This window comes from Trichoderma gamsii, assembly GCF_001481775.2.
Source record: "Trichoderma gamsii strain T6085 chromosome Unknown Scaffold_58.2, whole genome shotgun sequence".
In the NCBI taxonomy this organism is placed as follows: domain Eukaryota; kingdom Fungi; phylum Ascomycota; class Sordariomycetes; order Hypocreales; family Hypocreaceae; genus Trichoderma; species Trichoderma gamsii.
In genome coordinates this window covers 71,651-97,601 of record NW_020171395.1, presented here as the reverse complement: position 1 = coordinate 97,601, position 25,951 = coordinate 71,651, and the positions used below count along the sequence as shown (strand labels likewise).

The 25,951-nt window shown below is 50.8% G+C and overlaps 7 protein-coding genes across 7 annotated transcripts; 5 read left to right on the top strand and 2 right to left on the bottom strand.

Moving 5' to 3' along the window:
- Positions 1-499: 499 nt before the first annotated feature.
- Positions 500-4,167, top strand: TGAM01_v210210 (DNA-directed RNA polymerase III subunit RPC2; the record flags this gene model as incomplete). The annotated part of the gene is made up of 4 exons (XM_018808121.1): positions 500-626; positions 684-696; positions 777-878; positions 936-4,167. 4 exons carry the CDS (start codon positions 500-502, stop codon positions 4,165-4,167), a joined length of 3,474 nt encoding a protein of 1,157 aa, XP_018658656.1.
- A 185-nt stretch (positions 4,168-4,352) lies between these two features.
- On the bottom strand, positions 4,353-5,810 carry TGAM01_v210209 (DNA repair protein RAD57; the record flags this gene model as incomplete). Its single annotated transcript, XM_018808120.1, has 1 exon — positions 4,353-5,810. One exon carries the CDS (start codon positions 5,808-5,810, stop codon positions 4,353-4,355), a length of 1,458 nt encoding a protein of 485 aa, XP_018658655.1.
- Positions 5,811-8,273: 2,463 nt separating this feature from the next.
- TGAM01_v210208 (hypothetical protein) lies at positions 8,274-9,598 on the top strand (the record flags this gene model as incomplete). The annotated part of the gene is made up of 2 exons (XM_018808119.1): positions 8,274-8,719; positions 8,800-9,598. 2 exons carry the CDS (start codon positions 8,274-8,276, stop codon positions 9,596-9,598), a joined length of 1,245 nt encoding a protein of 414 aa, XP_018658654.1.
- Positions 9,599-14,355: 4,757 nt separating this feature from the next.
- Positions 14,356-17,058, top strand: TGAM01_v210207 (carnitine O-acetyltransferase; the record flags this gene model as incomplete). Its single annotated transcript, XM_018808118.1, has 3 exons — positions 14,356-14,812; positions 14,871-16,853; positions 16,913-17,058. The coding sequence occupies 3 exons, from the start codon at positions 14,356-14,358 to the stop codon at positions 17,056-17,058; spliced, it is 2,586 nt and encodes an 861-aa protein (XP_018658653.1).
- A 2,273-nt stretch (positions 17,059-19,331) lies between these two features.
- On the top strand, positions 19,332-21,362 carry TGAM01_v210206 (hsp70-like protein; the record flags this gene model as incomplete). The annotated part of the gene is made up of 2 exons (XM_018808117.1): positions 19,332-20,084; positions 20,151-21,362. The coding sequence occupies 2 exons, from the start codon at positions 19,332-19,334 to the stop codon at positions 21,360-21,362; spliced, it is 1,965 nt and encodes a 654-aa protein (XP_018658652.1).
- A 586-nt stretch (positions 21,363-21,948) lies between these two features.
- Positions 21,949-22,671, bottom strand: TGAM01_v210205 (hypothetical protein; the record flags this gene model as incomplete). The annotated part of the gene is made up of 1 exon (XM_018808116.1): positions 21,949-22,671. One exon carries the CDS (start codon positions 22,669-22,671, stop codon positions 21,949-21,951), a length of 723 nt encoding a protein of 240 aa, XP_018658651.1.
- A 499-nt stretch (positions 22,672-23,170) lies between these two features.
- TGAM01_v210204 (hypothetical protein) lies at positions 23,171-25,906 on the top strand (the record flags this gene model as incomplete). Its single annotated transcript, XM_018808115.1, has 3 exons — positions 23,171-23,438; positions 23,509-23,754; positions 23,814-25,906. The coding sequence occupies 3 exons, from the start codon at positions 23,171-23,173 to the stop codon at positions 25,904-25,906; spliced, it is 2,607 nt and encodes an 868-aa protein (XP_018658650.1).
- Between the last annotated feature and the right edge of the window lie 45 nt (positions 25,907-25,951).

Below are 25,951 nucleotides of genomic sequence, written 5' to 3'. Positions count from 1 at the left end.
AAAGCTTCATGTACCTAGCCAATACACTACTAGTAGTAGTGCTCATGAACTAGCTCAAGCATCTTTTCCATAGCCTAGCGTTTTCAAGCCAAACAAGTTTTGTATCTAAGATTCAACAAAATGTCGCTTGACATTGCGAGAAGAAACATTAACTTGCCAAGATCTACGACTTTTCTGACGACATAGGCAGGCACCTTAAACACATTTTTAATACCTCCTAGTATTAGTAGTACTCTTGTCATTTAGCGCAGCTTCAATACCAAGACGTTTGATGCTTCCGTGCCTTATCTTATCTTGGACAAGCTTTAACAAGTAGGTGCTCCACTAAATTTTTGCTCATCGCGGGGCAGTACTTTTTTTCTCGCCCGGCGCAAGCTGCTTATCCATATCGCATTATCAACCAGCGCCAAAAGACTAATTTTGCGACTCCAGCCGCTTACAAACGCGCCGCGATCATTTCTCTCCTCCAGTCCATGAATTGCTCGAGGTGACGCTCAAGATGCCGTTGGTAGACGATGGCTTTGAGGCCCTGCTGGAGCCCTTCTACAACGGCAAGAAGCTGACCGACCCGATCTCGACCAAGGAAGACAAGTTCCAGCTGCTGCCGGCATTTCTCAAAGTCAAAGGTGAGGTTCTGGCTCTCGTCAATCCGAATTTCTGCATCTGAAGCTAACATGCCCAAGGTCTTGTAAAACAGTACGCATGCCCTTCATCTTTTACGCTCGCTAGTGTATCGACAATTTGCTTCAGCCTTCTAACTCTTCGACTACCTGTAGGCACATTGACTCATACAACTTCTTCGTCGAGCACGAGATCAAAGAGATTGTTCGTGCCAACCGCACTATCCGAAGCGATGTCGACAGCAACTTCTGGCTTGAGTACGTTTGAATAGGTCTTTAATTGCCATCTTCTTTCTGGCTAATCCCATCCTCTAGGTTCACCGATATCCGAGTGGACCGCCCCCGTCGATTGGATTACAACGACTCCAAGTCTCGAAATGAAGTCACGCCAATGGAATGCCGTCTCCGCGATATGACATATGCCGCTCCCATATTTGTCGACATCGCATACATCCGTGACAAGCAGAAAATTGTCCGCAAAAATGTGCCGCTTGGACGAATGCCAGTCATGTTGAAGAGCTGCAAGTGCCGACTCAGTGGAGCAAACAACTCTGAGATGGAGAAGATGAACGAATGTCCTCTAGACCCCGGTGGCTACTTCATTGTCAATGGCACGGAAAAGGTCATTCTCATTCAAGAGCAGCTCAGCAAGAATCGAGTCATTGTCGAAGCCGACGAGAAGAACAATGTCATTTCCGCCTCAGTAACCAGTTCGACCCACGAACGAAAATCGAAAACATACGTCACCCTGAAAAAGGACAAAATTGTTCTCACTCATAATATTCTGGTCGAGGGTATCCCTATTGTCATCATTCTCAAAGCCTTGGGCGGTCTTTCGGACTACGAGATTATGCAGCTTGTGGCGGGCTCGGATGGCCGATATCAGGACGAATTCCTCGTCAACTTTGACGAAGCTGCCAAAGCCGGTATTTTCACGCAGCACCAAGCTCTTGAATATATCGGATCTCGCGTCAAGATGGGCTCCCGAAAGGGCCAATTTGGTGCCCAGGCCCGCCGAAATAACGTCGAAGAAGGATTAGATGCTTTAGCCAATCTCATCATCGCGCATGTTCCTATTGAAGGCCTCGACTTTTATCCCAAGGCTATTTACGTGGCTATGATGACACGTAGAGTGCTTATGGCCTCTCAGGATAGTAAATTGGTGGACGACCGAGATTTCGTTGGTAACAAGCGTCTTGAGTTGGCTGGTCAGCTGCTATCACTTCTCTTCGAAGATCTTTTTAAGAGATTCATGGGAGAGGTGAAAATGTCGATTGACAAGTTCTTGAAAAAGAACAATCGAGCCGTGCCCTTGGATGCTGTTCACATGATTAGCAATCATGCCAACAGCATTGGTCTAGGAATCAACAGAGCTATCCAGTCAGGCAACTGGAGTGTCAAGCGATTTAACATGAACAGAGCGGGTGTTACGCACGTCCTCAGTCGACTGAGCTACATCAGTGCTCTCGGCATGATGACAAGAATCAGCAGTCAGTTTGAGAAGACGCGCAAAGTGAGTGGACCTCGAGCTCTTCAACCTTCACAGTGGGGCATGTTGTGTCCGTCTGATACACCTGAAGGTGAAGCTTGTGGTCTGGTAAAGAACCTTGCTTTGATGACACATATCACAACCAATGTGGAAGAGGATCCCGTGAAGAGATGGATTTTTACCCTTGACGTTGGCGTTGAACCGATTCGGAATTTTTCGGGCGCTGAAATGCACCGCGAAGGCTCATACATCATTCATGTCAACGGTACACCATTTGCACTCACCAGATACCCAAAGAGATTCACGCATAGGTTTCGCACGATGCGTCGTCGAGGCTGGATCTCGCCCTTTGTCGGTATCCACACCAATTCGCATTTCAATGCGATCCATATTGCCACAGACGAAGGCCGCATTTGTCGTCCGTATATCATTGTAAAGAACGGCAAACAAAAGCTGAAGCCCGAACACCTCCGCCTGCTTCAAATGGGCAAAGTTACATTCGATGATTTCCTCATAAAGGGCATTGTGGAGTACTTGGATGTCAACGAGGAAAACGACGGTCTCATCACCATCTACGAAGATCAAGTGACAATGAGCACTACCCACTTGGAGATTGAACCGTTCACACTCCTCGGCGCCGTTGCAGGACTTATTCCCTTCCCACACCACAACCAATCTCCTCGAAACACTTACCAATGCGCTATGGGTAAACAAGCCATTGGTGCTATCGCACACAACCAATTCAACCGAATCGATACTCTCCTCTACACTCTAGTTTACCCCCAGCGGCCTATGGTAATAACGAAAACAATTCAGCTTATCCATTACGATAAGCTACCTGCTGGTCAGAACGCCACAGTCGTTGTCATGTCATACTCTGGATATGATATCGAAGACGCACTGGTTCTGAACAAGGCTTCCATTGACAGAGGCTTTGGGCGTTGCCAAGTTTTCCGTAAATATACGACTGAACTTCAGAAATATCCCAATGGCCGAAGAGAACGTATAGGCGACCCAGTCAATGAGGTGGAGAATGGCGTTATGCGACGAATCAAGAAGCACGAAGCATTGGACGCCGACGGTCTAGCCATCGTTGGCCAAAGAATACACTCAGGAGAGGCAATGGTTAAGAAGGAGACCCCTCTTGATATGACAACGACGGGTATTGGTCTCGACCGTGGGCCTAGCGAATACCGCGACACCGCGGTCTCGTATCGTATCGCCGACCCTGCTTATATTGACAAGGTTATGATTTCGCAGACAGAAAAGGATACGACAGTCATCAAGGTGCAGACCCGGCAGACGCGTAGGCCCGAGCTTGGTGACAAGTTCTCCTCTCGCCACGGACAGAAAGGTGTCGTGGGCATCATTGTCGACCAAGAAGACATGCCGTTTGCTGATAGCGGCCTGTGTCCCGATATCATCATGAACCCTCACGGTTTCCCCTCTCGAATGACAGTCGGTAAATTGCTTGAGTGTCTGACTGGCAAAGCAAGTATTGTTCATGGCCGCAAGGATTACGGCTTTGGTGATGCCTTCAGATCTCACCCCGTGCAGCAAGTGAGCGAGGTATTGGTTGACAACGGCTTCTCGTGGGAAGGCAAAGATTACTTCACCTCTGGTATCACAGGAGAGCCCCTGGAGGCATACATCTTCAACGGCCCAATCTACTACCAGCGCCTGAAGCACATGGTGCAGGACAAGATGCACTCTCGTGCTCGCGGCCCCAGAGCCATTTTGACACGACAACCCACCGAAGGTCGATCACGTGAGGGTGGTCTTCGTCTGGGAGAAATGGAACGTGATTGTCTTATTGCCTATGGCGCTTCCCAGCTTCTGCTTGAGCGACTCATGCTGAGTTCTGATGGAACCATGATTGACATCTGCCAGCAGTGCGGTCTTTTTGGATACAAGGGCTACTGCAGCACTTGCAAGAGCACGAGGGACGTGACCAAGATGCAGATGCCATATGCCGCTAAGCTGCTGGTACAAGAACTGATCAGTATGAATGTTGGAGTACGACTGCAGCTGGAGGACGAGTTTCCTCATCCTAGCTAATGTATATGACCGGGATGTATCTTTCACTGCTCTTTGGTAGGAGAAACATGTATACCACCAGACTGTAAATATTTGCATAAAATAGAATAAATTGAAGCATTTTGGATTTGGTAATTGCCGTCTATCTTACAACATAAGCTAAAATGAGCAGTTTCATTTCACTGCCATATGCTAAGTGCCACAGTTTACTTCACTCTATCCTTTTTCACAGATTTTAGTCCTTCCATGGTAACTTCATACTCTGTCGCATTCTCAATACCCTGTCCTGAAGCAGCCACGTGCGGCGCAAACACCACCTTCATCCATCTTCTCCAAGTCTTGAGCGTCGGCGACATCGCATCAAAATCATCGTCTGCGGTGATGGGAGCAGCGACTCTCGTGGGCCGGCCGTACACAGGCCGCTTGTAGAGAGCTACGCGGCAGGATATCTGAGTGGACCAGACAAGTCCCAGGCTCGGCGTCTTGAGGGAGCTGGAGCTGCGCGGGTCGTCGCCCCAGCCGGTGAACCAGCGCTGTTGGTGATCTAGCGTGAGGGCAGGGGAGGTAGCCGGTTCATCGTCTGGAAAGAATGAGAATGGCATCGAGGATGAAGGCGTGCTGGAGAGATTTGGTATGGTTGATGGAGGAGGCATGCTTCGCGAGGCTAGGGGGCTTTCTTGATGTGATGGCGACAGATTGCCTCTCATGGCAAGACTGCGTGGGATAGTAGACGGGGTAGATGAGGCAAACCGGTCGGCGACTTGGTTTGCCACAACGATGGCGATGTTGTGTCTCCGAGCAAGATCGCGGAGAAGGGCGCCTAGTCGAGTGAGTTCAGCACTCCGAGTGGCCATGTTAGAGCCGTGGGAGCCCTGGCGCTCAAATTCGGCGCGGTAGTTGGCAGCAACTGAATCGATGATGAGGATTCCAATTTCATGTCGTGATAGCAGAACCGGCACTTGATACTCCAAGATGTGGTCCTGAGTTTCTAAGTCCGGAGTCACAGCGCTGTGGATACCGTCCAACGATGCTGGGGTTCCTGCTTCGGCAGCCTCTCGTAAAATGGTATTTCCTTGAAGCATCTGGGCCAGACGCCTAGTTGTAAGTCCAGACTCGGTGGAAATATAAAGGGCTTGTTTGCCTAGTCCGTGAGGAGGGGGGAGTTGCACGGCTAGGCATAGTGAGAGGAGGAATTGCGTCTTGCCTACGCCACTTTCTCCGGTGAATTCTGTGATGTGGCCAACGGGCACACCGCCTCCTAGAGCTGCGTCTAATCCATTGTCGAGGGTGCTGATGAACTTATCTGAGATGACAAATGTAGGTGGGTGTGGCTGCTTCTCTTGCTTTTCTTGGTTCTGCTGCTCTTCTTTCTCTTCCTGCTCCTCTTGCTTCTCTTGCTCTTCCTGTTTCTCTGGAGACGGTGAAGGGGGTGATGGTGCTGGTGCGAGTGGCCTGCTGGGAGTGAGATCGTCCGATAGCGAGGCTTGTATAGCAGCAAGAAACCGTCGAAGGTCAATAATGGGTAGTTGTGTTCGCTTGGCGAGATCAGTGGGGTGGGTTGTGAGAAGATCGGTAGTTGTGAGAGCGTGTCGTTCGATAGTAGGGATGAGAGCAGCAAAGGCAGAAAGGGGAAAGGAAGGAAGAATGTGGACAAGATCCGTCATTGGAACAGCTGGCTGGGTTTGCAAGTATATAAGAGTTTCATAAGAAAAACTCCAGTGCCAGCTGAACCATGCCCTTTAGCGACAGATCCAGGGTGGAGGAGAGAGGGTGTAAGATGATAGGGCCAGAGAGGCTCGTGTAGCTCAAAGCTTGTGGAGGACTCTCGACCCAATGCGGCACTGTTCAGGCTTAAGCTGTGCTATGCCATGTCATGCCGTGCATGTGGCGTTTTGAGACAGGTTAATTAGTCGCAATTTGTGTCTCTTTTGGATGCGCTAATGCGAAGGCCCTGATACAGCTGCTTGGACGATTCGATTAACGAGATCGCTATAGATTCTGGAACTTCTGCCGTATGCTGTGTCTTCGTGCAGGACTGAGCGGGGCAAGTGTATGCAAGACTCAAAGATCCCTCTTTGGATCTATAGATGTGAATTGTCAACACTCAGGAATTTGCGGCAGATGGAATATTGCCGTTTATGTTGACGACGTAGTTGCGCTTCGTACGTCTCTCGTGATGTCTGCGTGCAGCAGCAAATCGCGACTCTGCTTCTCCAGCCTACCCTACACTCGATCTGCTATCTGCTTAGTCATTCATATCGTACTTCGTATAACCGCATGCACAAAGTTCTGACCCAAATCTTGCCCGCGCAAATCTCTTCCCGCGCTTGCACTTGCGGATCCCTTCAACTCTGCCCAACCTCTTTTCGCACCTAGTGGGATGCCCATCCCTGCCTATTAGTTTCGCGCCATGCCAGCTCTGCCCACCGTCGATTCAGCCTCACGCGGCCGGCACAGCCTATCGAAAAGTCCCAGTGGAAGAGCTGGTCGGATCTGGCCAACCACAGCAGCACGGCTCAGGGACTTGGCCAGGGTCTTGTTTAGCTCGCGACTGACTTGTGAGCTGCAGATGGCGGTAAAAGAAGCCAGAAAGAGAAAAAGCAAATATTGACTACTGCGCCCTTCGAGACAGCTCGGTCGGATGGTCGATTTCTAAAATTAAAGACTTGGCAGACTAGAGAGCTTTGCACAACAGAAGATGCAAGGAGAAAACAGTGAAGACTCTGGTTTTCTAATTATGCGATAGCTTCTTTTCCTCACGTTTAAAGCGCTTCGAAGGACATCGACTGTCTCCATGCTTACTCCAGACGATAGTCGCGACAAAGCTCTCAAACACTTAGGGTCCATCCATTTCTCCTCACTGCTGAGTGCGGCACAACCTTGACCAGGGTCTCTCGCCTGGTGCCGCCTAGTGGTTGGGCGGATTCTATGCTAGACAGGCTTTGCTGCTGATCGTGCACATGCGTTGCCAGAAACAGCTGCATCGGGTCCCCTCTCATTTCCACAATTATTCCTCCGTCTTATTCGACAACCTAAAATCTTGTTCCCGATTTAGACTGGGCGTTGATAGAGCGCTGCGGGTTCCGCGCCTTTGGTGCGATTTCGATTGAGACACACGAATGTCCAAATGCGTGAGGGATGCGGTCAGGCAGCAAAGTCCGCAGCTCGTTTGATTTCCTGAGCAAATATCCGGACGGAACTGTGATGAATGCCGAGCCAAGGTCCTGTGAATGGGGCGGTTCCGCACGAGAAGGCGATGCTGCATCACTCGGCAGTATCTGCGTGTGTCTCTGTGCTACTACCCCAAAATCCTACCATAACAACTGCTGGTACCTCATATACTAGCAGCAGCTACTTCTACTACTGATGTATGTCTTATCGCCCACTATTTACCGCTACGGCTACGGCTACGGCTGCGGCTGTGGCAAACGTAAAGCAAGGGATCAGATCTTGTGGCTTAAGCTACGACATGTCAAGATCGTCCTAACCAGCAACTACTACGGCTCGCAGTGATGGGCAGCACAAGCGAGGTACTCATAGTCACCCTGCTCCGTCAAAATCAGCAGATTTTGGTTGCTACAATCATGTTTTGTGCTCTCCTGCATGGAGCTGGCAACCTTCCGCACCCCCTGTCGCTTAATATGATGCATAGTGGTCAGTGTTCTCATGGATTTTGGGTCTATTTGCTATTAGCGTCCTGCTGCCATTCAGCTCGTGTAAGCCACCAATCCGACGAGAGGGTCCTGCTTGCAACGAGAGGGTCTGACCTGCAACTGTCGGCAGCTTTTCACAACATCCATGCCCTGTTAAGCTAGCAGATGGGCTAGGCTGAGGCTGAACGGAGCGCGGAGCATGGCTTGGCACCGAGTGCCAGCAGAGTTGCTGGGAAGCTACCGGTATGGTCTATCACAGTGACTGGGCTATTTCTCAGTAGTCCAGGCACATTTTGTGCTATGGCTAATGCAATAAAAGTCATCTGGGAGCGAGTGCCCCCAAACGCTAAACGTTTCCCCCTTCTCCTGCTCCTTCTTGTTCTTCTAGCACACAGTTGGGCCAGCTTCAGTTCTTTGGCCGTGGTGTTGTCAATCTTTGTCCCATAACGATTCCATTTGTGAAGCCTGGTCATCATGAGCAAGGCAACGAGTGTTTACGCTGCCTTTGCAGCTCTGCTGGCTGCCGTTGATGCCCGCAACTTACACCAGCCTAGAGCAACTGCTGCCTCTGGTTTCGACTTTGGTGGTTTCAGCCCCAAACCAACAAGCGCTCCCGATTTCCCCTTCCATCAAGCTCTTCAGCGCCGAGCAGGTTCATCATCCAGTCCTACCGTTGTCTATGTTGCCCCTGATGCCACCTGTGGTTTTATTTCCGGTCTTCCGGGCGCGGGATACACTTGTGGTGTTGGCGCAACTTGTGTTTTCTTCACCGCGTCTCAATCGTCCCAAGCCCCAGGACGTGTTGCCTGCTGCAACTCAAACGAATGTAATGCCAGAAACGTCTGTATCGATTACAATGGGTATTTCAGCCAGAGCAAGTGCGATAATGGTTGTGCTGTTGATACTTTCACTCTCAAATGGTACGTTCCACCTATCTCGTTGCTCACTTAAGCGAGCTGAATCTTTCTTTTGATAATTTGACTAACAACGTCGTCAACAGCACAAGCACAGAGGCTCCTTACTGCAATACGATTTCCTTCCCGGGAGACATTATGGACGTCTTCTGTAATAATGTGAACATCACCGGCATCCAGGCCGCATTGACGACATATCGTGGCGAATCCTCCAGGACGTTCCGCCCTCTCACGTTGACAGACAATGAGGCTACTACTACCTCTGATGATTCCACTTCAACTAGTCCCACCCCTTCTTCTAGCCCATCAGCTTCTGGCACCGGTGGCGGTAGTAACGGCGACGACAACAACGGAAGCAGCGGTGACAATGACAATGGTAGCAAAAACGGCGGCGGCTCCAAGAGCAACACTGGAGCTATTGTTGGAGGAGTTGTCGGTGGTGTGGGTGGACTTGCTTTGATCGGCCTTGCCGTCTTCTTCTTCCTCCGCCGTAGGAACTCAGCTGCCGCCGGACACGAGCCAGTGAGCCAGAACGCCCCTCCTCCTGTTGTTTATCCCGCTCCCGGCATGCAACAAAACCCCCAGGCCTACTATGACCCCAATGCCGCTGCTACGGGACAACAGCCATATCCGCCCAACCAGCAGTACGGACAGCAGGGATTCTATCCTCCCCACCCTTCGGTTTCACCCGACCAATCTACGTCACCCACTGGATCGCACATTGATCCTCGATACAGCGTTGCTCCGTCAAGCACTAGCCCGGCTCCATCTGGTGGCTACGTAGCTCCCGTGGCCGGAGGCTTCCAGCCCCACGAGAACGTGATTCACGAGGCTCCGGCAGCTGGTTCAGACAACCATCGTGGCGAAATGCATGAGCTCGCTTAGATAGCGGCCATCATTAGGCAACATGGTTGATGAAAGTAACATATGAGACAAGAAGAAAGCAGAGAAACTGATGTGAACATCAGCAAGCAGAACATATGAGCAAGCTGGCGTTTTTTGGGATTGGATATTTGCTTTTGCATTTGTGCCGGAGTTGATTTAGAAGCAATTTTCGGTGCTTTTATTTTTCATCCTCTAGATATATATTATACTTTGAATGCGGGAAGGCATCTGGTGGATTTAATGTTGTGTAACGGGCTGTTTATATATAATCTACGGGCATTGAGGGATGTGATGCCTTGCTGTCTTTTCCGGTTACGAATTTTCTGTCTGAGCATATTTGTAGTATAGTAGCGATGGCTCTTGTACACATTCCTCAAAGGGTTCTGATGAAATAGCTTCAAGCGTGTGGATATTGTAGATTTAATGCACACTCTTTGATAACCAGTATAAGATACTTGAGTCGTTAACTTTGTGCAGATGAAATGATGTTGATTCAGCGATTCGTCAACCCACTTTATAAGCTTGACGTTTGGCGGGGCGGGTACGGAGAACTCAAGCCTCGTGGATCGCGATCATTTATATCCATAAACGGGTCTGCTTTACACATTTATTGTGCTGTGTGTGGATCTGGGGAGTGGTTCACATTATTATTGTGGATGAGAGGGAGGTGTTTGTAGGGGATTGTGTAGCTGATTGATCGACTTGGCAAGCTCTGTTGGATGTGTCTGAGATTGGGATTGTGGTGGAAATTGATGTGAGAATCTCGCCTTGAATCACCATCTACGGTGTTTTTTCTAATTATTACGGGATGTAGAATTGATTTCGAAGCTAATTGAGAATAACTATAGGCTATGAAGTGATAGAAGCTCCCGTGGAAGAAGAAGTTAACACTGGTCGGATAAAGATGGCTGTATGATAGACCCTGATGCTTTTGACAGATGGTTGCTTCATGTGATCAAAGGTCATATAGTCAGCCATAGGCCCAAACATAACAGCGGTTTGACGGATGATGTGTCACGAGCATATGCCTAAGTGTCGGTTGTTGAGCCTACGCAGAGAGCAATGGTGTTCTTGACAGCGAAATGTTGAAGGGTGCGGTACATATTTAAACAAAAGGCTGCTGAAATCTGTCATATACGAATTGTCATTGGAAAGCTTATATATAGTGTCATATATGATGTTGTTGACTAAAGTTGGAACTGTAACTGTGATAGGCTGCTGAGTGATACAGATATGGCGGCGAGAGTGCCTGTATCACTGAGTGCTGTTTCGGAAAAAAACCTTTGGTCGTAACGCCGTTTATAAATGAGATTAAGGCAGATTAAATGATGATAGTTTCTAATTAAAAAATTCAGGGAGAATGGCCTGTTATTGGCTAGCTGTTATTGGCCAGCTGTGTGACACACTATATGACTGAAAGCCGTAGATATGCACACCATTTCTACCATAGCAGAGTATACAAAGTCGGACCTTATTATAACTGCAAATGGTGTTCACGTTAATTCTTTTGGGCCAATTGAGGCTTGAGATAGGGTACACAGTTGGGTCCAGTAGGCAGTTGTAAGTAAGTAGGCTACGTGAGAAGACGCCGGGGTGTCTACCCGGTCTCTTCGAGGAACACTGTAGAACAACCGCAGAGTTATGGCGCTGCGTTCTGAGGCACAAATGAGAAGAGCGCAGTCTCTAAAATGGAAATACTGGCGTGACGGATACACAAGCATGCGCTTGTCCCCGAAAGGTGGAATGAAGTGGAAATATGTTCTACGGTGCATCATAACGTTGTTCGACGGCGATCTGCAGTAGCACCAAGAACCATCGGGTGTAAAATAGGCTCCAAATTGGCAATAGTGTGATGCTGCAACAGTATGAGACATTGATCTACAAAGCTTGTGTGTTACTCAGGCACAATATGCATTTTCTCTTCCAACGTCGCTTAAGAGGTATATGGAGCTTGACGCAAGTCTCATCCATTGTCGGACCTGATATTCCGAGTCAAGAACTTGACATTCAACTCGCTTGAGCTAGATTGCAGGTAGCAGTAGCAATGCTGCGCGATATCCTAGACAGCTATTGCCAACTATAGTAATTGGGGGAGGAAGGGGGTGTGTTGACATGTGAAGGTGCCTTAATATTGGACCAGTGAATGATTTGATAAGAGATTTTATGAATGACGAAATCTACTCTCCAACGTGCCTCTGGCAATAGAGGAGTCTCGTCAGCAAATTAAAGTCGCAATTGCATGGTGTAACCAATATCTGGTGCATGGTCCGCTGGCCCGAGGAATGCGGGCCATTGAGGGCCAGTTCCCTGTACAGTGTACTCGGTGGCAATCAAGGAATACTACTAGTATCTCCTGAGATCTCAGCGGCAATAGCAAATCTCGGGCCGTACACGAGGCATGTATTTATGGAGCATGGGGTATGGAGTACAGCAGAGAATAATGAGGAGATTGCTAGCACGGCTGTAGCTGGCATTGCTCATCGGCCTATTTGACAGGTCGAGCAATACGGGGCCATTGAATTGAATTTGTATTACACGCAGTCTCTGCTAGTGACACAATTTGATGCCCAAAGAGGAAAGCAGAGACGGATGACTAAGACTGGCAACATGTGATTGTCTCTTATCTTTTTCATCCTCTTGCCCGGAGGCCTTTTCTAGCCGGTTCGGGGCATCCGCAGAACAAATTTCACACCGAGATTCGGCTTTTCCGGGACAGATGAAGGGCAGTGTTGGCCAAGGAGTGTCTTGGAAGAGGAGCTTCAGATAATGAACGGTTCTGCAAGCTGCAGGTCTTGCTGGTACGGTGATATGCCTCTTACTTATCACTGCTAGGGAGCAATGCGCAGAAAGGAATATGCGCGGCATGAGCGTTGGCCAGAGTTAAATGTACCAGCTACTGCTAGCTGCATCGCATTCTCAGGTTACATCCCGCGTAAAAGCTGGCGCCCAGAGGTACAGGGAACTCCCTCCCACATGTTACATCCATGCATCAACACAAGCAGAGACGCCAGAACGCCTCCCCCATGGAGCGGTTTGGGGGCGCCATGGGGTCGCTAGCTCGTGACGTCGTTGCAGTGGAACTGCCTGCAGCCGCTCGCTTCTAGACCTTCTGCAAAACGTGCCGCCATGCTGTTAGTACTAGGCGTGCTGCCGAATTTACAGGCACTGCATCGAGTATTGAGTTCCAGCTTCCAGGGCAGCACGATTGCATCCAGAAGGCTCCAGTCCCAATCAAAGGCCCTGTGACCAGTAAAAGCCCTTTTGCCCTAGACACCAAGAAGTCGCCAGACGTTCAAACACCAACTGACTCAGCCTCCCATCAGTGCTTTTGACCTTTGCCACGCACAACATCATCGTGACAATCTCGGGGCCATCACGAGGTATCCTTGCCTGGGCTCCCACAGCAGTCGCAAGAAGCAGAAAAATAAACGAGGAGAAACCGCCTCGACTCTCCAGATTGCAAATCAACCTGTAGCGTCGACTTGTTCGCTGCCAACTCCCCTTTGCAGGCGCCGTGCTGCAAATCAAATCCCTCTTTGAAACCCTCGCAACCCTCCGATCCGAACATCCCCTCGTCCGAAGCCACCACTCCAAGCCGTTTGTGGTCCACTTGACGTGACGCCAGATCGAGGCACGTTCTCTGGCCTTTGCTTCGTCGCAGCCCGCAGCCGAGCACACGTTGCTACTGCGATCCCTCACCTTGAAGCCGGCCCCGTCGCTTTTTTCCACTTCGCCGTGGTTGCTTCTGCGCTTCTCACGCTCCCCCACTTGGGACGCATCGCCAGCAGCTTCTCTCGCCTCGCACCCCCCCGTATGGCGTTTTAGCCAGTCTCAAGTCGACGTCAGGCTGTTTCTATACGGGCTCATGTGCAAAGTACTTGTAGCAGACAGGCACATGCTCCCGGATCAGCCGTTGCAACTCGTCAAATCCTCTGCGCGCGCTCCAGCCAACCAGCCGCCCGTCTAACCACCGCAAGGTAACCAACGGCCTGTAAGTCGAAACTTTTCCCATGATGCCTTTCATGCCCAGCCGATCATCGGGCATTACTTTGTGTTATTTTCCTTTCTTAGCTCTCACTCCAAGCCACGAATCAGCGTACAAGTGTACTTGGCCAGACGCTGGAGGTGCCTGCAAAGCTGGACGTACCGTACGTGGGAGCTCCCCGTGTAAGAGGCAAGGCCTTCTTATCGCGGCCGGGCATGCGGAGGGCCTCTTGCGCGCTTCCCCTTTCTCCTCTCTAGCCCCGGCAAAGCCTAGCTTTTATTCACTCAACCCGGCCACATCCTCTTGATGGTGATTACCGCAGATGACCCTGTCAGAGACGTGCTGTTCTTACTGGGATCCTCAGCTCATTACTCCCACTTGCATATATCATAAAGGCTCCGGCTGACTGCGGGGACTCCACCCTGTCCCCGTCCCCCGGATTCTGAGCCGTAGCCGGCGTCTACACGATTATAAACCCCCATCTATATACTGCATATAGTATATATATATCCTTTAGTCGCGCTTGACTCTGACGCCCCTTTCTTCTTTGCTGCTAATTCCCATCCCCCGGTTCTTCCGTCGGCACTGCCGTTTATTACTCCATCATTCGCCTTCATGAGCATCGACTTCATCTGCGTGGCACCTCAAGTGTAATGCCCGCTTATTGCCACGACGACTGTCACTATTTCTACCGCACCGCCCTTCGCGGACTCTCCATCAGCACCAGCATCTCACCTCTGTATTGCTAAATCGACTCTGACTTACTGACGCTATGACGGCCTCAGTTCGTGTCTTCAGCTCCCCTCAGTCCATAGCCGAACGGCTTGCTGAACCCAAATCCTACTACAACATTCCTCGCAGCCTCCCAGACTTGCCAGAACCACCAAAAGAATCTGAGCCAGTCGGATCTGGGGCTGCCACTCCCACTCCACGACAGCCTCCTCAGTTGTCTGGTGCGTACACCAGAGTACCTACACCTACATACAACGAGCACAAGATGGAGGGCGGTATTACCTTTGCGGCCCAGGACAAGCTACCGAAGCTGCCCATTCCTGAACTCGAGAGCACAGCCGTCAAGTATCTAGAGGCTCTGAAACCGCTGCAGTCTCCCAGAGAACATGCCGAGACAAAACATGCCGTCAACGAATTTCTAAGAGAAGAGGGCCCCGACTTGCAAGAGAAGTTGAAGAGATATGCCCAGGGCAAGACCAGTTATATCGAACAATTCTGTAAGCTTGGCCTAACTTGACTGTGCTATAATAGTTGACACTAACATTGACGAAAAAGGGTATGATTCGTATCTCAACTTTGATAACCCTGTAGTTCTCAACCTAAATCCTTTCTTCCTCCTGGAAGATGACCCGACCCCAGCAAGAAACAACCAGGTGACCCGTGCAGCCTCCCTTGTCGTGTCTTCCCTGGAATTCATCAGAGCGGTTCGAAAGGAAGAGCTGCCGCCGGACAAGGTTAAAGGAACCCCCTTGTGCATGTACCAATTTTCACGACTCTTTGGTACGGCTAGAGTTCCTACCGAGGCCGGATGCCAGATTGAGCAGGACCCGGAATCGAAGCACATCGTTGTCATGTGCCACGGCCAGATCTACTGGTTCGATGTTCTCGATGACAACTCGGATGTCATCATGACCGAGAAGGACATTGAGGTCAACCTCCAAACGATTGTCGACGACGCCAGCCAAACCCCCATTCAGGATGCGGCAAAGGGTGCTCTGGGCGTGCTTAGCACAGAGAACCGCAAGGTTTGGTCCGGCCTTCGCGATATCCTGACCCGCGAACCGGGATCGAACAATGCCGACTCACTCAACATTGTCGACTCGGCCCTTTTCGTCTTGTGCCTTGACTATTCCGAACCGAATAATGTTGCAGATCTTTGCCAGAATATGCTATGCGGAACCAGTGAAGTGAAGAATGGAGTTCAGATCGGCACATGCACAAACCGATGGTATGACAAGCTCCAGATCATTGTCTGCAAGAATGGAAGCGCCGGTATCAACTTCGAGCACACTGGTGTGGATGGTCACACAGTATTACGATTCGCTAGCGATGTGTATACAGACACGATCCTCCGCTTCGCGCGCACCATTAACGGACAGGCGCCGACGCTGTGGACATCCACCAGCCCTGACCCGTCTAAGCGGGAGATTGATAGTTTCGGAGACGTCAACACTACGCCTCGAAAACTTGGATGGGACATGATTCCGGAGCTGAGCATTGCGGTACGATTCGCAGAGAGCAGACTGGCAGATTTGATTGAGCAGAACGAATTCCAATGCCTCGACTTTTCGACATACGGCAAGCACTTTATCACTTCCATGGGATTTTCTCCCGATGCCTTTGTCCAGATGGCGTTCCAGGCGGCTTATTATGGCCTGTATGGCAGAGTCGAGTGCACATACGAGCCTGCCATGACCAAGACCTTCTTGCACGGTCGCACAGAGGCCATTCGACCGGTAACAAAGGAATCTGTTGACTTTGTCCAGACTTTTTGGGGCGACAATCCGGCGGAGCAAAAGATTGAGGCTCTCAAGCGTGCTTGTGTAAAGCACGTCGGCAACACCAGAGAATGCGCAAAGGCAGAGGGATGCGATAGACATCTCTATGCGCTGTTCAGCGTGTGGCAAAAGTATGTAGATGATTTGATTGATAGTGGAATGAGCAGCCCTGGAACGTCAAGTCCGACAACATCTTCGCCAACTGCAAGCCCAAGGAGCTCTTCACTATCGATTGACGGTGTGGAAGTCCGGCCGTCAAGGGAACGTGGCGATAGCACCAACTCCAGGTCGCGAGATCATCACCCACTTCCGCTCATCTTTGCAGACTCCGGCTGGGACAGGCTCAACACGACGATTCTCTCGACCTCTAACTGCGGCAACCCTTCTCTTCGCCACTTTGGTTTTGGCCCAACATCCGGAGATGGATTTGGCATTGGCTACATTATCAAGGATGATTCCATCTCTATTTGCGTAGCCAGCAAGCACCGACAGACGAAGCGTTTTGTGGACACGCTGGAGAGCTATCTCTTGGAAGTCCGACGCATCTTGCGCATTCTCAATGGCAAGGTGGTCAGCACAAAGGGAAGCCGGGCACGCGAGGCAGAATTGGCTCGACCAAAGCCATCGAACCGACTCAAGTCTCGAGGCAGACCGATCACGAGCTCGGAATTGATCAGGCCGGGAGGCAGACGCTTCAGCCAAGGTCCTGGCTCACCAACGGAAGCCAGCTTCACCAGCGACGACGACGAACTTGGTGGATGTAAGTCACTTGCCATTACTACTATATCACTTGGATCCTGCTAATCATATGTTTCACAGATGGCTTCTTTGATGCGGGAATGCTCTTCCAAGCACTCAAGAATCGCGGCAATACGACTGAAGAGGAGACGAAGGCATCGGAACGGGCGGCTGTGAATGCAAGACGGCGAGACGTGGGCAAAAAGCTGCGTCTGGTTACGGAGTAAGGGAGGGGAATACGGAAAGCCTTGAGCTAATTGGGATTTGGTATATATTGTTTATCCGCCATTTTGCATATTTCATGCTACTGGCCGTTACAATCATGGTTCTTGAAATTTCTGAAGGATAGTATGACAGGCGTTTATTTGCGTGGTGTTGTGTAGCACAATTGGAGGCTGCGTCTTGCGTGTTTCATGTGTACGATAGCTGAGAAGATTGGGAAGTCTTGTAAGTCAAGATGCGTAGCTCAAGCGGAACTCGACGATGCCTGAAATCTTTCTGTCTCAAAACGTACAAACGAGTCTGAACTGAGCATTTTCGTAGCTGAAGTAAGCGTGAATGAGCAAAGCCAAAGGGAGCTTTTACTTATTATATTACACAAACATGTGGGGCCTCAGATAAGCTGGGTCACAAGGAAAGGAAATCAACAGGAGGCGCATGTTAGGATGAAGATGCACGCAGCCGTTGGTTAGACCGTTGGTTAGATTATCCAGGGAAAATGGCCTGTTCTCTAAGCATTTCTTAGAGACTTTCCAGGATATCCGAAAGAGAATGGGCTGTCACTTTCCTGGTGGACACCTAAATTTTAGATTTCCGACTAAAAGCTGGGGCATTGCCTGATTGTGAGGTAAGAGATTTGTTTTGCGAGCTCTGTGTGGTGCTGTGCTGTGCTTTGCTTAGCTTCATGATCGATTATTTCATTATTACGGGAACATCTGGTGATATTGGATGCATGTGATGGCCCATATGGTTTTCGGACCCTCCGTATCTTACATTTTCTCCTGGAATATGAATCAGTCTCGTACTTGGGCTGGGGCTGGTGTTGGGCGACAATGAGATGCGAAGATGTGGTTGGCCAGATGGCTGGGTCTTCTCATGCTGTGCTGCTGTATCAATCAATATCTGGTACTTCGTTTGCGACTAATGGCGCATCTGCTAGCATCTACTAGCAGCTTATGGAGGGAATGTTAACAAGATTTGGCATGATTCATTGAGAAAGAGAGTGGGGATCAAAATTTTCCTTCTCCAGCGAGTGGCATTGCCATGAGAGGTGCGCATTAGGTATGTGCGCTGTACACAGCTTTGGGATTAGGCGTTTTTGGAGATGCTGAACTTGCTGGGGTCCGGCTGAAAGATGGTGGGCAGGATCCGCTGGGTGCCTCGCCGCCCAAGCAGTGCCTTGCCGCTCTTTTGCCTTGTCTAGATTCTTTCTGCTTCTCTGCTGCCTTGATCCCTTTGATTGAGGATGGAAACAGGGGCGAGTTTTCCTCTTGTTTCAGAGCGTTTGAGGCTCAAGGGCGCGTAGCAAAGTAATGGCAGTGCGTGGCCGCCGTAGTTTAGGGTAATGCTAAGCGAAGAGTTCTACTGCATGCCGAGAGCTGTTCCGATAAGGCCACGGCTGCGTCAAGATGACGAGAGACGATGCCCTTTTCTGCCGCCTGTTGTTATGCTGAGGCAGGCCATCGATCGGATTTTCGCCTAGCATCAGCAGCAGGAAAACAAAAGGTACCGCCGGGAGGGATTTTGGCTTCTCACTCAGTTGCTTTGGCCAGGGAGCTGCCAGCTAGGCTAGGCTACGCCACAAAGGGCAACAATTATGGGGACCTTTAGCTGTAAGGCAGCGATACGCAGCAGAGAGCTGTCCAGCACCTTCTAGCGCCTTATGGTGGGGCAGCCATGTACCCGCTACCAGCGCGCCGCAGCCCTACTGTATGGGGCCTCCAAGTCCTAGGGACCTAGCCACTGCCCCGCGATGGAAGTTTTTTTTTCTTTCATGGAGCTGGAGGGGGAGATGACATCAAGGGAAGGAGGGGCTGCAGGGGGAGGGAAAAGAAAAACCACAAGCAATTGGAGCTTCAAAGAAGATCGATGAAATCAGTAGAATAAACAGTAGAGCGAAAATTAAGCAATGCAAGGGGCAGCAATCAGAAACCTTTGTCGGGCACTGACCAGGCTCGCCAATCAGCGGCGCAAGAGCTTTCCAGCATCTTCGCCGCATGGCCCAGGCGTGTGCAGCGCCTACCAGAGCCTTCTCGGAGCCCCTGCAAGATTCCGGTGTGGGCACCTTTGGAATAGTGTAGAACCGCATCGAAACCCTTCCACCGACCTTTATTTAGATGCTCTCTGCAGCCAAACGCCGCTTGTGTTTTCTTTCCCAGAACATCCTCTCTAAATCTCATCCACTCTACAATCATTTTTCTCTTCTTTCTTCATATTCACCAACCGCTATTTTCCCTTTTTGTCTAAATTCGAGAGTTTCTTCCCACACAAATCACACACCATGTCTATGGGACCAGCCGTCGGTATCGACCTGGGTACTACGTACTCTTGCGTCGGTATCTTCCGTGAGGACCGATGTGACATCATTGCCAACGACCAGGGTAACCGAACGACCCCTTCGTTCGTTGCCTTCACCGACACCGAGCGTCTGATTGGTGATGCCGCCAAGAACCAGGTCGCCATGAACCCCCAGAACACCGTCTTCGACGCCAAGCGATTGATTGGTCGCAAGTTCTCCGACCCCGAGGTCCAGGCTGACATGAAGCACTTCCCCTTCAAGATTGTCGACAAGGGCGGCAAGCCCGTCGTCGAGGTCGAGTTCAAGGGCGAGACCAAGAACTTCACCCCCGAGGAGATCTCCTCCATGATCCTGACCAAGATGCGTGAGACCGCTGAGGCCTACCTGGGTGGCACCGTCAACAACGCCGTCGTTACTGTCCCCGCCTACTTCAACGACAGCCAGCGTCAGGCTACCAAGGATGCCGGTCTCATTGCCGGTCTCAACGTCCTGCGTATCATCAACGAGCCCACCGCTGCTGCCATTGCCTACGGTCTTGACAAGAAGGTCGAGGGCGAGCGCAACGTCCTCATCTTCGATCTCGGTGGTGGTACTTTCGATGTCTCTCTCCTGACCATTGAGGAGGGTATCTTCGAGGTCAAGTCCACTGCCGGTGACACTCACTTGGGTGGTGAGGATTTCGACAACCGTCTCGTCAACCACTTTGTCAACGAGTTCAAGCGCAAGAACAAGAAGGTTAGTAACAATCAACCCCCCCTAGCTTGTGATATTGGCCAAAACAGTTCACTAACTCCCTCCCAGGATCTGTCCACCAACGCCCGTGCTCTGCGTCGTCTCCGAACTGCTTGCGAGCGTGCCAAGCGAACCCTTTCTTCTTCTGCCCAGACCTCCATTGAGATCGACTCTCTCTTCGAGGGTGTGGACTTCTACACCTCCATCACCCGTGCCCGTTTCGAGGAGCTGTGCCAGGATCTCTTCCGATCCACCATCCAGCCCGTCGACCGTGTCCTTGCCGATGCCAAGATCGACAAGTCCCAGGTCCACGAGATCGTCCTCGTCGGTGGATCCACCCGTATCCCCCGTATCCAGAAGCTCATTACCGACTACTTCAACGGCAAGGAGCCCAACAAGTCCATCAACCCCGATGAGGCTGTTGCCTACGGTGCTGCCGTCCAGGCCGCTATCCTGTCTGGTGACACTTCTTCCAAGTCCACCAACGAGATCCTGCTTCTCGATGTCGCTCCCCTGTCTCTTGGTATCGAGACTGCTGGTGGCATGATGACCAAGCTCATCCCCCGCAACACCACCATCCCCACCAAGAAGTCCGAGGTCTTCTCCACCTTCTCTGACAACCAGCCTGGTGTCCTTATTCAGGTCTACGAGGGTGAGCGCCAGCGCACCAAGGACAACAACCTTCTCGGCAAGTTCGAGCTCACTGGTATCCCCCCCGCCCCTCGTGGTGTTCCCCAGATTGAGGTCACCTTTGACGTTGATGCCAACGGTATCATGAACGTCTCCGCCGTTGAGAAGGGCACTGGCAAGTCCAACAAGATTGTCATCACCAACGACAAGGGCCGCTTGTCCAAGGAGGAGATTGAGCGCATGCTTTCCGATGCCGAGAAGTACAAGGAGGAGGATGAGGCTGAGGGCAAGCGCGTCTCTGCCAAGAACGGCCTTGAGTCTTACGCTTACTCTCTCCGCAACACTCTCAACGACCCCAAGGTCGACGAGAAGATTGAGGCCGGCGACAAGGAGACCCTCAAGACCAAGATCGACTCCGTTGTCTCTTGGCTCGATGAGAACCAGCAGGCCACCCAGGAGGAGTACGAGGAGCACCAGAAGGACCTTGAGAGTGTTGCCAACCCCATCATGATGAAGTTCTACGGAGCTGGTGGTGAGGGTGCCCCTGGTGGCATGCCCGGCGGTCCTGGCGGTCCTGGCGGCTTCCCTGGCGCCGGCGGTCCTCCCCCCGGTGGCCACGACGACGGCCCTACCGTCGAGGAGGTCGACTAAATTGACCAAGACCGAAAATTTTGATACCCCAGCATCAGGCTTGGACTTTTAGATTGGTAATGCGTCTACGATGTGGAGGCCTATTCTAGGGGGATCAAGGGATGATGCCATGATTAGATTTTTACTTTTGCACTTTTTTGCTTTGCTTTCATTTTTCAACTAGCATATCACGGACATGAAGGGTCAAAAAACTGGGCGGGATGCTTGCCCTGGTTGTATTTTAATTAGTTAAGGGAATAAAACAACATGTAATAAACATGATGCTCGTCTTGCTTTGTGAATGCGATTACAAAAAATTCGTCAATTAATATCCGATAAATAAATATGTGGTACACTTTTCACAAGAGGATTGCTATGGTTAGCAGTAGGAGGAAGAGGCCAAAATAATTCGCGTACGTTAGCGGTAGTATCTGCGGCGAATAAACATCTCGGTGGTGGTCAGCGTTCACCTAGGATACACTTGTCTGATACTCATGCTTTCGGAATTATATTGTATAGTTGTACAATGAGTAGAAGCTCTTGAAATCATCAGGTACTTAACCATAATAATAATACATGCATTTGTGTCTCTTTGAAACATCAACACTCATGACTTCTTTTCATATCCCAAATCCTGTCGTATCTTCCTTCTCCTCTCGTCTTCCAACTTCCTCCACTCATCATCGTCAACCTGCGCAATCTCGATAGCCTCGGAAAATGCCGTGCCCGGAGCCACCTTGTGCTCCCTCGCCTCCCAAATCTCCTCGCTGCTATGGGTGCCGGGAGCGTAGTACTTTTCGTACTCCTTGCGGCGGTAGTGCTCGCGGACGGCGTTCTCCTTGATGGTGCCGGAGAAGCTCTTTGTGCGCATGCAGAACCAGAAGTCGTCCCACAGGTGGCTGCAGGAGCGCATCTCGCCGTGGCGGTAGACGGCGTTCCACTGGCCGCCGAGGGAGTTGCAGGACCAGGCCTGGTCGAAGGCCTGGCGGCAGGACATTTCGGTTGGGAGGAGGGATTCGCTAACGGGGTCGAGGGGCGGGACGGGCAGGGCTTCGGGGGCGGAGGAGAATTTGGAGGAGAGCCATGAAGTGAGGGCTGAGGGGGGTTGGTTTGAAGAAGAAGTAGAAGAGGAGGATTTGGGGGTGTCGTCGGATTTGTTGAAGAGGTCGAGAAGTTTTTGGATCTCGGGATCAACGGGCTCGTTGGGAGCTTGAGATGAGTTGGGTATTAAGGAAGAGGATGCTGGAGGTAGAGCAGAGGTAGGAGAAGGAGAGGGCGAGGGTTGGTCGGTGGGTGGTTTGGGGGGCGATGATGTCCAGAGCCAGCCCATCTTGATTGAAGCTATTTGGAGATGCGATGTGCGATGTAGGTGTATGAAACGGTCGATGCTAGTAGTTTTAGGCTGTACTTTTGGCTGATTTTTCTGACTGCTTTTTTTCTCTAGATGCGGATTGAAAGTGCTGATTTGTAGATTGATCGTAGTTGGTGTTGGGGGAGCGAATGATTCTCTTCTTTCTTTGGTTAGATGCTGAAGTCACCAAATTTGATCTTTATTTTTTTTCGCAAACCATCAAGGTGATAAGTGATAAACGGCGCATCGCATTCACTCGCCGGGAAAATAGCTTTCCCGGCGGGATGGCTTTTCCCAATCTAGGAGACAGCTGGGAGCATTTCCTATGACCTCATTGGCCCTGTGCTAGCCAAGCTAGCTCATCATGCTATAATTCAAGCTGGATACCACCACTAAATAACATGATTGACTTGACACGCACTCTCTTCTCCTCTTCATGAATTGGCGAAATGTGCATGTTTTGTAGCGACGCGCTGTCATGATTCCCTCGCAACGGCTTGCGTCGCTGGCGGCGCGATCCAGCGGCACGCGAGCGCTGCGATCGTGGCCTGCTCCTCGACTTCATGTGGCCAGGAGACAGGCCGACCATGGGCTGATGCGACATCGAGCTGGGCAGCGGGCCTGGGAGGCGACAATGTCGGCGCCTTTGGATGATGAGGCAAAGAAGCAGGATTTGACGCTCTCGGAAGAGCAGGAGAGCGGGCGTTTCGACGTCAAGCCCAATGAGTCGATTCTCTTTTTCGACAGTGAGGCTTTGTCTATGCGAGCTCTTTTAAGTCGTGTGTACTTTTGCTGACTTGGTTGAGCGTTTTCTAGATTTATTTCCTATCCGACTTAGTTCGCTGTTGAGTCGCCAGGTAGAGACGGATAGGCACTTGTCAGACCTGTTAAAGCGCTTCAACAGCTCCTCTTTGGGGATCATGGATCCCATTCAATTGGTAAAGAGAGCCATACCGAAGAACTTGCCTATCAAGGTGACGGAGATTTTGCCGCGTTTGAAAGACGGCGGAGCCTTTGTCAAATTTGAGTATGACTCTAGTCTGAGTGTGTCGGAGATTGAAGGTAAGTCAAATGGGTCGAACAATTTTGACCTTATTCGCGATGACTGACTGCGGAAATAGCCAAGCTACTGAACAAGCTTAAAGAAGAGCCTATCAAACCGTGGTTCAATCCATTTCGCGGAATCAGGGCTCGTACTGTTCGTGGTGTCCCTTGGCTAGAGGATCTTCATCGCTACCCCTCCCAGATGCTCATGGTCGAATTTGTCCCCCCTGAACCGGGTGCCGCTGCTGAAGAACTTCCCGAAGAGGTTCTCTATAGCTTGTTCCGTCGATACGGCAAAATTGCGGATATTATCCCTCAACCTGCTGATTCAAAGATCACGCCAAGGTATGCTCAGATTGGCTTTCCTGGGCTGCGCGATACTATCATGGCTCGAAACTGTCTGCATGGTTTTGTCGTCAGCGAAGCTCAGGGAGGTGGCAAGAATGGAACAAAACTGCGGCTCTCTTACGTGCAGAAGGAAAAGGCTCACAGCATCTGGAACTGGCTTACAACACATCCCCGAATTGTTATTCCAATCGTGGCGGCTCTCATTGCGGGTGTCTCAGTCGTCATCTTTGATCCCATCCGAGAGTTTTTCATCACAGTACATGTGCAGCACTCTCTTCGCTACACCGACTGGAGGATTTACAAGTGGTTCAAGTCACAGGCGGATACCTTTTCTTTCTACAGGAAAGAAGAGCATATTGAGGGCCTTGGCACAATATGGAAACACCGTAAAGACCTCATTGACCAGCTTCGAAGCTGGCTGGACGGCAGCTCCGATACCTTTATTGTTGTCACTGGTCCCAGAGGCTCAGGAAAGGCAGAGATGGTAATGACCCAGACTTTGAATGATCGCAAGAATGTAGTCCTCATCGACTGCAAGCCGATTGTTGAAGCCAATGGCGAAGCTGGTACAATCAAGAGGCTTGCAGTTGCGGTTGGATATCGCCCGGTTTTCTCGTGGGCCAACAGCATTAGCAGCATGATTGATCTCGCGGTTCAGGGCACAACTGGTGTCAAGTCTGGATTTTCCGAGACTTTAGAATCGCAGCTGAACAAGATTCTGCATACTACTGCGTCAGCTCTGAAGAGCGTCGCACTTTCGACTCGACACAAATCAGACAAGGACGCCAGTCTCTCCGAAGACGCATACTTGGAAGCACACCCAGAGCAGCGACCAATCATTGTTGTTGACAACTTCCTTCATAAGAATGAGGAGTCTAGCATTGTCTACGACATGATTGCCGAGTGGGCAGCTACTATAGTGCAGAATAATGTTGCCCATGTTGTGTTCCTCACCAGCGATTCCGCCTACTCAAAGTCTCTCACAAAAGCCATGCCAGACAGGGTTTTCCGCACTCTATCACTGGGTGACTTGGACGCCGATGTTGCAAAGAACTTTGTCGTCACCCGCGTGGAGGAGGATCTAAAGCGTGAGGCTCTAGAGGAAGCGGAACAAGGTTTAGACGAGAAGCAACAATCCAAGCGGCCGAACCTGGCTGGATTGGACGAAGGCATAAAGGTGCTAGGAGGCCGTCTGACTGACCTTGAATTTCTCGCTCGACGACTCAAGGCGGGACAAACTCCTCGCGAGGCGGTTGAAGAAATCGTGACCGAAGATGCGACAGACATTGTCAAGATGTATCTTCTTGGAAGAACAGCCGACGCGGATAGAAGATGGTCTACCGAACAAGCGTGGCACCTGATCAAAGCCCTCGCCGATAATCCGACTTTAAGATACCACCAAGTCCTTCTCACATCCACATTTGCCTCTTCCCTCACCTCCTTTGCAAACGACGGAGAAGCCGCCTTAGAGAGCCTTGCTGGCGCCGAGCTCATCACGGTCAACACCCACCAGGGTCGGCCTCAGACCATCACGGCTGGCAAACCCCTTCACCAGGCGGCATTCGGCGTGCTCGTCAAGGACCGCGTACTTCGCGCAAAGATGGACTTGGCGGTGCTGACTGAAATGTCCAAGGTGGAGGCCAAGAACATTGATGCCGTGGAAAAGGAGCTGCAGCTGCTGGGTGGCCTGCCGCGACATACGGGAGAGTCGGCGGGTAGGGTCATGTATCTGCTGAGCAAGCTGGATGTGGGACAGAGGAAGATTGCCAAGATGGATTATGAGATGGCGGGCTTGAAGAAGATTTTGAATGAGGAGTTTTGATTTGGTCTTTTTTTGTGGGAGATGTCATGGCGATGCTCGTTGTAT